This window comes from Stegastes partitus, unplaced genomic scaffold (genome assembly GCF_000690725.1).
Source record: "Stegastes partitus isolate 25-593 unplaced genomic scaffold, Stegastes_partitus-1.0.2 Scaffold1680, whole genome shotgun sequence".
Lineage (NCBI taxonomy): Eukaryota > Metazoa > Chordata > Actinopteri > Pomacentridae > Stegastes > Stegastes partitus.
In genome coordinates this window covers 107,330-119,839 of record NW_007579411.1, presented here as the reverse complement: position 1 = coordinate 119,839, position 12,510 = coordinate 107,330, and the positions used below count along the sequence as shown (strand labels likewise).

The 12,510-nt window shown below is 44.4% G+C and overlaps 1 protein-coding gene across 2 annotated transcripts in view; it reads right to left on the bottom strand.

Annotated features, from left to right (window-relative positions):
- LOC103372008 (adenylate cyclase type 9-like) overlaps positions 1-12,510 on the bottom strand; it is a 36,093-nt gene extending 23,583 nt beyond the window's left edge. For both annotated transcript variants that reach the window (XM_008301514.1, XM_008301513.1), the window contains exon 1: positions 8,336-12,510. In XM_008301514.1, coding sequence (XP_008299736.1) covers positions 8,336-10,211 — 1,876 coding nt within the window. In that variant the 5' untranslated portion in view covers positions 10,212-12,510. The remainder of the gene's footprint in view (positions 1-8,335) is intronic.

Genomic DNA, 12,510 nt, shown 5'->3' with positions numbered 1-12,510 from the left:
TAATGGATGGATGGATGGACTGTGAAGCAGCTGCTACTTCTGAATGGTTCACCAGGAAGCAGCGAGCAGTGAAGGCCAGGATTATCTTAAGTTTGAGCTGGACAACTTCTGGTTTGTTAGATGTGAGGTAGCACCCAGTTAGAATTCTTACTGGTTTGTAAGGCTGGAAGTCTGTCTAGTTTTGAAGAGGACTTGACATATAAATGTATTCATAACTTAAAAGATTTTATTTAACACCACCAACTTTATAATGGAAATGAATTTTCCCCATATGGGACCTTTAAAAGAGTGCGATGCAGATGATGACAAAGTGTTATTAGGGATGCAGGAAAAAGCAGACTTCTATGAGCATGAACATTAGAAAGAAAGCTCCTGTTCTCAGAGCTACTGACCTCCTGTTATATTCTGCTGGTTCATTAGCTGCTGCCTGTCACTGTTAAATCATGATTTAGTGTCGGATCTACACCGTCCTCTCTCCCTCTCCTCTGGAACAAACACAACATTAATGATAATGGAATTAGGATGTGCTTAATATAATATAGTAGAAGAGCACATCGTAGGTCCACTAATGTACAGGAAGTTGGGCTGAAGTGCACTGGTAATGTTTTATCATATTTGAATGCCTTTAAATGTTGTCAAACTGCTATTATTTGTCAGCACAATTCCATTTTTATTTTAAAATACGTTCCCTGTGCCCTCTGGCAGTTTCCAATGTCAAAAGCACGGTTGGCAGTAAATGTCATAGACTTAGTAATCTAGACTTACAATTACTAATATAGACAAATATCAATTAAATCTAAACTCATACCATCATTTATTGTAACGAATAATCTAACATCTGATTAAGAGAGGAAATAAAGGTTTAAAAAGTGTATTTGTACTATTCACAGGGATGTCAATCAATGTCCACTGTGGCACAGCATTAAATAAAAAAATTCCCTTTAAATGTTTTTTGCTTAATATTTGCTGGTAAAGGAAAATATGCACACAATAAGTGACATGTTTTATATTTCTAGTTCATTTTAAATGACGAGAATTATTTTCTAGTTAGCACAAGCAGCGACAGCGATTATGACAGAACAGACGAAGAAGAGTTGAAAGCTTTACTGACTGCACTGTTTCCCCAATATACAGCATTTCCCTCCGTACTGAGCTGCCAGTTTCACCTCAACCTAAATTTATCATTACTGTAAATAACATGGCACATAAGTAGCAAAATGCTGCTGCCATGCATATTAGTGGAGAAAAATTGGACAAGCTAAATGAATTTCAATTTTACCAGCATTGTACCACCATCAGGTCACATAAAGTCCACTTTGGACAGGACGGGCCTGATTTTTTGGACGTAGGATGCAGCAATAAGCCTGCCATTGGCTGCTCATTTCACACGGCTTTCTCTTCTCTTTCTTTCATTAGATAAAATCCGCTTCGCTACAGAAGAAAAACAACAACCACCTACAAGCTGGCAACCTACCACACTGAAAATTTCAGGTTCTGCAGAGGATTTGGATCGTACAGTAAGGCAGTCCTGCTATTTTGTTTTTCTCTGAATTATCCATTTTAATGCCAGTGCTCACCTCCCTGCATGCAAATGTTCCACCAAAACAAATCCACCCGTCACTATATTGAAGGAACAGCATATACGCATCCTTCGCTTCGCTCCACCCAAGATAAATGCGATTGGTTTAAAGAAATACAAGCAAGCCAAAGTGTCTTTCCCCTATAGCAGAAAGATAATGAAGTGCAGCCAGACCATTATGTATTACAGGATGGGCTGGCAAAGCAAGACTAGGACAGGATTAGTGTGTGATAAAACATGAAGCCTGCTCCTCTTTAATCGTCTATCACCAGAGATGACTGTCACTTAGGTTTAAGACACAGGTTGTAGCAAAAATGATTATCTAAAATCCCTTTTTTATCTTTCTTTTCTATCTCATTCACAAGTGAATACCTGCCTGCTCTATCCTCTGCTTTCCCTTGTTCCGCTCTCATGCTACTCTACAGCATTTTTCTTTTCAGTCTGTTATCATACACAATGACAGCCAGATACAGGCACAGACGCACAGATCTGCTTCCAAGACCACCTAGTTAAGTGAATGCAGGTGACCTCTGACCCCCGTTGCGGCTGTGACGCCGAGAACTCGTGAGGTGCAAGTAGTAGGGGCAAAACAACACCATGTTGGGTCTGATGCCTGAGGGCGACAGTGCAGGAGAAAAGCGTTGCAAAAGAGGGAATAAAGATTTTTCAAAAAAGGAAAAGAAAGGCCGACAGAGATTATTGCACAAAGACAGCTTTAAAATGTTTGTATTAGCCTCTACAGTCTGAGCTCACCTCTCAGTGATTAATCTGTGTACACGTGTGCGTCTGTGTATCTAAGGCACAAAGACTTTGATCAGTCACTTTGTTTTATTTCCTGGATGCCTTATCTTTATTATACAACTTACATACACTCAAACACACGTTTTGTTTGACAAGCCGCTGCGGCTCTCGCTGCACGGTGAAGATGTGAAAAATAGAGGCAATTATAATGCAGCAGAGAGAGCAAGCTCCCCGCTCTGTCTCTCTGCTTTACGGATCACCTCCTCTTCCTCGCATGTTTTGTAATAAAATTTGAGTCCACTGGCAGAGTAAAGTAAACGTGCTTCCTTTCATGCTGCTGTCAAGGTGCTCTTGTGAAAGGACTGGTTTCAAATTGCATCAAAGAATATGTCCAGTTAATTTAATTTCTGAATTATCTGTCTATCAAGCGTTTTATTTCTGGCTACTTACTCAAAACAAAAGTGGGATCAGAAAGACCAGAATGACTTCAATGGGTGTCATCAATTAAGATGTAAGTGAGGACATATTGACTCGTTATACTTGGAAAACCACATCCATTCCTGACAACATTAGCTATTACAGAAGGCCAATGTCCTATCTCGCAGTTTTATTGAAAGCGGCACAAATCCGCACCAAAATGTAATGGGTTCTTCCTGTGCTCCTGCTCCACTTCTGCACCAAGTTTCATGAGATTTGGCTCGCGCGATTTTGCGTAATCTCGCTGGCAAACAGACAAACGCAGAGACGGACAAACAGCCTCAGCTCTCGCCTTGGCAGAGGAACAATGGCTCGGTTCTGTTCAAGTGTCCCAGTAAGCCACGACAGTGTGACAATGAGACAGCATGCACAATGCCAGGACCTTGAAACGGATGCAGCTAAAAGGAATTCAGCCATCATTAATTGTATTGTTTAGACCTATGCTTTTCTCACTGACATGTCAAAATATGTGGTCTGCTATAAACAATGTAAGCAAACAAGCGTTGGTGAAAAACTCCACAGTACACCTTCCATAGACAGACGAAATACAGGCTGCAAATATTCAATAACATTAACAAGACAGGAAATCCTTGTCTTGACCTACAAGTTTGAAAGCCCCTGTCTCAGCAGATTTTCACACAAACTTATGAATATATTTCCATGAAAATTGGCACTCGGATCAGCGTTGTGTATTATCTAGACGTTCAATTTCCACGAGCCCACCAGAGCAAACAACAGGACGGAGCGGATTTTCATTTAGCTCAAACTCCGGAGAAAGAATCGCCAATAAAGAAAACTATTAATATTACTGAGGTGCTTGGTGGTTTGTAATACAATAAATCAATTTTTCACAATGAAATCATTCCGCTGGTTTGTGAAAGCTGAAGCCACTTACCTTCAACTTTAGAAAAACTGCGGTTGAAGCCAAATATAGAGAGTACAATAGCAAAGCCTGTGACACACTGAAAGGCTGGCCTGGTTATGGTTAAGGATCTGCCATTTGCTTCTGCATATTTAGGTGACATGTTTGATTTAGCACAGACTAACCAGCCTGAGGGCATAGACTTCCCACTGCAACTCACTGCAATGGTAGAACGGACTTGTTTGTACACATGGTTGTATATGTGCACACAAAAAGAAAAAGTCACATGCATGCATCTGGCTTGTATGCATGTGAAAATACACAAATATGCACACACAGACAGCACCGTCATATGACGCAGATTGAAACTGAAAAAGGTGCCAGTGCTGCTCTATGATACCATGAGAGCAGTTCAAGGTGGAAACCTCCAGTCTCGCCGACATTTAACATGCTGCTATACTGCATTGTCAGGTAAAAATTGAGACAGACTGCCAACGAGGGAGGCCTAAAAAAAAAAAAGGCATCAACGCAGTAGATAAAGGGAGGATATAAAGACCAGCTAAACAAGAATCCAGGGCAGAAAACTGCACTCCTCACCACCTGCAGTGAAATATGAGTGTGTTTGTGCGCTAGAAGCTAAAAGAGACACAGCAGGACCGGATTAGAGAGGACGGAGGAGACGCGAGCAGTCGAGCAGAGAGAGACTGCGAGCAACCGGTGACACGAGTGAGATTCAAATACGAGGCAAAGGCAGGAAAATTAAGGGAGAAAAAAATAATCTCATGGGAATAAAATATCTGCGTAAAATCTGACACCATGAAAGAAAAAGTGAAAACAGCATTTTTCCGAGACAAACTGAAAGACAAAAAAGAAGTGCTGTAGGAAAATGAAGGTAAATGTCCTAATTCGGATGCATTTTAATGAAGATACAGAAGATTTCTGATTTCTGGTGACCTGTAGCTGCCCTGTGCTTCATGCAAATAAAAATGCATCACATCAGACAGGTTAAACAGAAAGTGAAAACAAGTTCTAAGAGCATGCACAATTAGGAACGCAACACAATAACTGCTTAAAATAACACCTGGCAGTAAAACTGTCTCTTTTTTTGTCTGCCAATGAGCACATTTAAGAACCTCAAACATTATTTTTATGCATTTTTATGGTTGTATTTGTTGTGGCGGAAATTTGAGTTCAATTTGGAAACATTGGTACAGCCCAATGAGTTCACTTTTTCCTTTTTATCTTTTTGCGCACTTGCAAGATAAACTTTTTATTTCATTCAACTGCTTCACACCACTTAAATGCATATAATGTACAATGTACCTGTGTTCTTTCCATGAATTTGTACAGTTCAAACTTCTACTTAGATGGTTTAAACATCTACTCTTCTAAAGTATTGTAAAGATTGAAAACAATATAAATTTGGTTCACGAAAAATGGCGGTTAACATAATCTACGTTCCACATAATGCACTGTGCGGTTGCAGCTCCATCGTCCCTCGCAATCCATTACAGAGACGGTGCATTTCTGATACAGCTACTGACAAAATCGTGGTCAGACAAAGCTCGACTGGCTCAGGTCTCGATGTTAAAGGAGAGCAGAGCGATGTGTATTTTGGGACTAATAGAAAGAGAATGGCTGAAAGCATGCTATTTGAGAGGACTCATTCAGCCTGCTGGGGGATCTATAGCAAAGCCTTGACTAAAGACAGACAGACAGCACTAAAGCAGTGTTACACAACAGACCACATGTACGGGCCTGGATGACAGGTGGGAGACTGAGGCAATGAATGTGATAACACAAAAAAGGATGAGGAAAAGCAGAGGGAGCGATGTGGAACATGAAAGGGAAAGGGACACTAAAACAAGGGGGTGGAAAGGGCAGAGAGAGACAACAGAGCTAACAGGCAGTTGTTAAAGAAATACACTGAAATACTCAGTTTATCGCTCGTGCTAACACTGATGGCGTCAAACCGACACAATGATTTATAAAACCTCAGTTTCGCAACTGTCGAGATTAAATGCGCCAGGGATTATTAACCTTTGTGCAACCCATTTTCAAACCAAATACCTGAAAAGATAATAAAACTGCTGTCTGAAACTGAATGGAGGAGAATGGAAAACAATGTCAGAGAGGGATAGCTGAGTTTATATTTGACAGTATCTGTACTGTAATAGAAAAGAACACGTTGGAAGTGACGGCGGGGTCAGCGACAACGATAAGTGGCGCTAACATCGTCAGAGTTGCTGAAACTGCACAACGTCCACGTGGCATCGGACGCAAACACGTCTTTCCTTCAAAACCTGATGATTTTATGACTTCTCTGTTTTGCTTGCTGTCCATGTAAAGCAATATAATGTGGATTTGTGCTCAATAAATAAAGACATGATAACAAAAACACACCAGCAGCGTGACAGATCTCTGGCAAAATGGATCAACTTAAGACGAGCAAACATTGCGAACACCTACAAAAACCGATTTGTTCACCAATTTCAATCATTCTCGCCGCCTCTAATCGACAAATTTCTACAGTTTTCTACACAAAGCAATAGCTGCGTCTTTCAGTCGGCCATTCAGTCCATCAAAATGAAACTGTGTCCATTTCTCTTCCAAAGAAAAAAGCAGCGTCAACCCCTCTTTCTCTATGCGACAGAGGCAAACTGTTAAGGTCATCTCTTTCTCTGAGCAGGAAACTGTGCGTCTCTGTTTCACTGGGAAACTAGATGCCATTATCCCCTTTTCTCTCCCTCAACAAAAGCCGCATGTCAATATCTCACTCTGTCACTGTTTGCCAGCCTGGAAATAGAGGGTGATGGCACCATTTAGAGCCAAGTGTGAATACACTCTGACATAAGGGCTGACAATAGAACAGACAGTATCTTTTCACAAGCGACCTAAGATTAGACGGCCCACGAGGAATTCCCTGCTGGAGAGATTAGTTCCATTGATGCCGCTTTCCACAGAGTATTGAGACAGACTGCGTGTGTGTTTTGTGTGTGTGTGTGTGTTCCTACATTCACAGGCGACGGTGTATTTATTGATTATGTTGTCATACAAGTTTTTAAATATCCATCATGTTACTGAGCTCCCAGTGGCGGTCTTAGAAGTCACAAGTTAAACTAACCAGCAGCAGAGAAAATCTCAGTATTTGAGAGGCTGCAACCATGAAAATGTTTCTTACCTGATAAACAACCAAGTAATCTATTGCACCCTCCTGCACTAAATGAAACGTCCCATTGTTTATGCCTTTTAAGTCCACTGTCGAGCACACAGAAGGACTACGTTAGTTGCTAAGAGATTCTTGAAATACTGAACACAATCAAAACAAATTCCTATATATTTTCTTCACGGAGCAAATATTATGATCCATTTATCTCTGTGCATGAGCTCTGCAAACGCTGGACAAGTTGAGCGCAGCCAAGTTGGATTTCTTTCCGTACTTTTTCACCCTCTGTCTGGTGTCTGTCTAGTCTCTGACCCTCCCACCACTTTCCCAACAAGTGGTGGGCACAATATGACGAACACCTGTTGAATCCGGTGGAATCCAGCAGAATACCTGCCTCAGAACAGTAAAGCCAGTCAGTCCTTCCTTTTATCAACCCTCAATCTTCAGCTCACGCTTCCCAACAACAACAACACCAAGCCGCAAACACAATCAGACATCAGAACCAAATGATGATTCACAGCTCCGACAGCGGAAAAGCAGTCTATGCAGGTTATCTACTTTGAACAGGACAAAGCTGATTTTTCTACGGTTCAGAACTGCGTTTAATCCAATAGAGGGCTCATCTGTCCAGCACAGACGACCTTGTCTGACTTCATCGAAACTGCTTGATCACGTGATCAAATATACCAGACTTCTGCATCAGTCAAACATCTGAGCCAGTTTTGCTTTATGTGCCAAATGTATACTTATCCTGTCATCCTTGTATCCAAAGTATGCATTAATATTGTTTTTATGCACGCTGCCAACATTTGTCTGTGGCAAGGATTTCAAATCCATTTGTTGTATTTGGAGATTAAAGGTTTTAATCTCAATGACACAAGCCTCTGTCATTCAAAAATAAATCTGCAGAGTTCTGCTCCAAAATGGCACATTTAGAAATTACGCAAATACCTACAAAACCACTAACAGCATAATTGAGGTTTTTACACAGAATGTCATGTATGTCCTTGAGCAACAAAATGACAGCAAATATATGTAGCGAGTGCTGCATATGTCACAGGCTTTAAATGACTTATGCTGTTGTAGTAAAAATATTCCACAAGTATTGACATTATATTAACTGGAATCTTGAATGATATCCAAGTGATATAAACCGCAACAAGCCTCTCCTTTTGGTGCACAAATAGTCTTGTAGTCTGATCTCCTGCTGCTACTGGGAGACTGTCTCAACAGGAATAACTGGACAGATAACATATTTCAGTGCTGTCTAGGCACGCAGTGACCTCACTCAGACCTGATGACCTAACTCTAAGGTACAAAAGTTCACCTCTGTCCGGTAAATGTGTAATTTTATTGAACCTGCCTTCCTTGAGGTATTTGGTGCTTATTGGTGCATGCATCTTTGTTCAAGACCAGGGCTCCTCTTTTTGTGACTGTTTTGGATTTCTGTGACACAATTTCATTTAAAGCAGTGACCTCACTTGTAAATATGAGATAAAAAGCGACTTACCCTTCAGTTTCTCCACCACGCTCTGCCCGGCTCTCTCTGCCACCCGTCCGTCCTCCCTCTGGTAACGCTCATCCAGGAACCGGGCGGTGGCTTCAGACAGGTGGACCTTCCCCGCCACACCCAGCTGCTCCATCAGGTTAGCCAGATTGACATCGTTTGACCACACATCAAACTTAAAGCGTTTCATTCCAAGGATCCCACACAGGACGGTGCCTGTATGGACACCGACACGCATGCTGACAGTCTCGCAGGTCTCCTGGCAGAACTGCTCGATGGCCTGGATCATGCCCAGACCCATCTCCACACAGCAGTAGGCATGATCCGGTCTCGGTTCGGGGCAGCCTGCTACACAGTAGTAGCAATCTCCCAGAGTGCTGATCTTCTCACAGCAGGTTAGCTCACAGAGCCGGTCGAAACGTCCAAACAGGTCATTGAGAAGGCCCACCAAGGCCGGCGCTGACTTGTTGGCAGACATTTTGGTGAAACCTACAATATCTGCAAAGAGGATGCTGACAGGCTCCATGCGTTTCATGTTGAAGGGTCTAAATATTATCTGCCCGCGGGGGATTGAGGTCTTTTTGCGTTTGTGATTGTTGTGAGGGTTATTCTTGGAGTTTGTGACACTTTGGGCTTGCGAAGCTCCACCGCTTCCCCCGCCGCCCACGGAAACGGCTGAGGCGGAGCAGGCGCCGGAGGAATATCGCTTGCCAGAGTTCTCACCGCCACCTTCGTCATCGCCCTGCTTCATCAGCTCGTCTGCAACTCGCCGTGGCATCACTGAGTGGATCATACGCTCCTTCAAGGCCTTCTCCACCTCCAGGTCTTTGCCATGCATGATGGCCTGGCCCACTTTGAGGAAGGTGCTACGGGAACGCACCTCCGACATGATGAACAGGTGGATGCCGATGACGTGGGCGCACAAGTGGAGCAGAGCTTTGGCCGGGCCCAGCCAGCGGAGGGTGTCCTCCTCCCAGTCCGAACTTGAACCCACCGACCCTGACACATGTCCAGTAGTGTCGTAACTCCTTTGAAGCAATGGCAGCCACCCTAATGCCTCAAATAATATAGAATACAGGAGCCCCAGCATCACAGAGGCATACAGACGGACATGTAGGACACTGTACAACAACAACAGAACCTCCATGCACAAGGAAAATGTTCCTACGGGGGAGATGCAGGGAGGTGGTGTTCCTTTGTCCAGTGACGCATTCCCACCACCAGCCCACTCCAGCTCAGTATAGCCAGCAGTCTGTATCTGTGGAGCCAACGTGATGGCAAAGGTAACCGCTATGAGCAGCAGGGAGGTTTGGTTGTAGAGCCACGCGTACGACTGGGTGAAAGTGAACAAAAACAGGAGCACTAATAAGACCAGAAAGGAGGCCGTGGGGGCCAGGAAGGCCACGGGGCTGCAGCGGTCACTGTTGACCCCAAAGTAAACCCCCCAGAGTACAGCTGCCACTGCCAGGTAGAAGAGGACATACCGGAACCGCCGCTGCGTCTGAGGAAAGCACCTCTCTTGGCACGCCTCCTCCAGGATGCGGGAGTCGAACTTTGGGTCCCAGCACTGGGCTGCAGAGCGTTCAAACAGAGGAGGCGCCTTCTTGTGCACCCTCAAGGCGGAGGTCACAGCCGGTCTGGAGTCTGCTGAGCTGCAGCTGGAGGAGATGCTGTATTTGTGGAGGTTAGGGTTCACTTTATTCACAGCCCCTCCACCTCCTGCTCCGGCTCCACTGTTGGCAGCCCTCAGCGGCTCATGTTGACGCACGTGTGGCGCGCTGTTGGTAATCCGCACGGTGACGGCGCCATCCCCGCTGGAGTCGCAGCTCACTTCCGTGCCATGCATGAGAAGCTGCCGGTGATGTTGCAGAGTGGCCATATTGACTGGCGGAGACGAGAGTGGAGGGGGGGTGGTGGTGGTGGTGGTACGAGAGAGGTGTTAAATATTAATAATATCTTCTGATGGCGCTCAGGCAATTAGACGAGGTGCGTGGGCGACGTGTGTGTGCACGTGTGGCACGGAGAGAGAGAGAGGGAGAGGAGAGGAGAGGGGAGGAGGGAGGCGGTGATGGAGTGACAAACGGGCAAAACAGAGAAGGAGACAGAGAGCAAAAGGTGTTTGTTGGAATAATCACACTGCATGAATGGTGAGCACGGCACAGACGTATTTGCTACGCACACAGCAGCCTGCGCACTCACTCACACAAGACGCGCCGTTCCAGTTTCTTGAGCAGTCCATTATCCGACCCCGGGTTTGCGTCAGTACTCACATTACATGTATCCTTCTCCAAAGAGGCTCTGGGTATGAGCCCGGCTTTCTCTCCAGCTGCGGTAAAAACACTGTCATCACTCTTTCTGCCTCCTGAATTGAACATCCTTCTCGGAAAAGGACTGGTTAGTGATGCAACGGGTTCTTTTTTCTTCTTCTTCTTCTTATGCCTTCATCAGGTCAGCCCTGACGTTGCATGACTGGAAATTACTTCCTTTGGATGTGCGCAATATTTTGATACTGCTGACATTACATTTAGTCAGTTAGATACCGTCTTGGGAAAGAAAAAAAATGCCCAAATGTATTACGTAGATACAGGCTGTCAACAGTTGGCGTTGTGCACAGCGACTGGCTACAAAAGTTACACTGTCCCTCTTATCTCCACAACATGCGCAACAAATGGTCCATTTTGCATCCTTTTCCCTTATTTAAAAAACAAAACAAAAAAACAAATCTTGTCCTTGCGAACGCTAGTGGTGCCAAAATAAAAAACAAGTGGACATTATGAGCTGCGTAATTGTAAAGCACCAAAAGTTGCAAATTATCTGCCTTTAAAAGTAATTTTTAAAAAAATGTATAGGCAGTTAATGTTTTGCTTTAAAAAAATATATATATGTATAACAGCAGCAAAATGGGTGAAAACTGTTCATTAAAAAAGTGGGTGATCTGTAATTAAGGCAGCTTTACCTTCCACTACATCCATTCTCATGCATGGCTCAGTGTGCGAGGATTTGCATTTCTTATTCCCATACATTCTCCTTCCATCTTTGCTCCAGCGGGGCCTTTGCAAAAAAAAAAATATTCCAGAGTTATTTTGGAGCCCTGTCCAGTCCAAGACCCAGATCATAGGAGGCCTGACAGGCAGGCCTATTCCCACGGATCCAGCCCCGTCCTTTCCTGAACTCCCTCTCCGGATCTCCACCGTTTATTCCCCCGTCTGCCTTCCAAAGAGGGGCTCGGGGAGGGGTATGCTGTGTTCAAAGACGCATGATCAGAGGGGAGAAGAGCAGAAAATACCATCCGCTGACCCAAATTAGCGTAGGTTTGCCTCTGCTGGGAGTGTCTGCAACTTGTTGCGCGCAGTTGGCAAAACATACAGCTATGAGGAACAGCCTCGGTCGGAACAGGCTGGTCTATAAATAGTGATGATCAAAACTCCTTGCAAATAACAACACCGACGGCGTGTTAACATCTGAACGCGTTTTCTCCAGCCTTTTTTTTCTTCCTGTGGAGCAGCAGGAGCGCTTAATGCCAAAGGAGGAGGGAAAAAAATAGTTAAAAATCAAGTCGTAAAACGCGTGCAAAGCGTCACCGATAGGCCCCCCTTCTCGTTTCCAAAAGCTCCCAAACTTTTTTTTTTTTTTTCCCAGGCCGTATTTCCTGCGTTTGGAGAGGAGACCCAGTTAGGAGTCTCTGGTTATTTGGAGCTGAGGCTGGATTTCCTCCCCTCGCATTCCCTCAGAGCAAAGAAGGAGAAAATCCCAGGAGCAATACAGGAAACCCCTCTCGGATCTCCTCAGTGGGATTATCAACAAGAAAAGAAGAGGAAAATTTAAAAAAAAAAACAAAACCGCCCCACTGACAGCGGTGTCTCCTTATCTCCACCGATTCCGTACGTCTGGGTAGCTCTAGTTTTCGCTGGCATGCATGTGTCCAACAAACACAACACTGTGCGCTCTGGCTGTGGTGCGTCCTCTTCCGTCCGTCGCTGGTTGCCACCCTTTCCCCCCTCCGCTCCAGCTCTCTGCTGGAGTTTCTTTCTTTTTTTTTTTTTTTCGGGAGGTAAACAAAAGCAGACACAGCGAGAGTTTTTTTTTTAGGCTGTTTTGCTTTTCACTTTTATCCCGGTGAACGTGATCTCTCCACTCTTGTAGCTGCCACCATCTTCGCTGTGACTGGGTCGGAAATC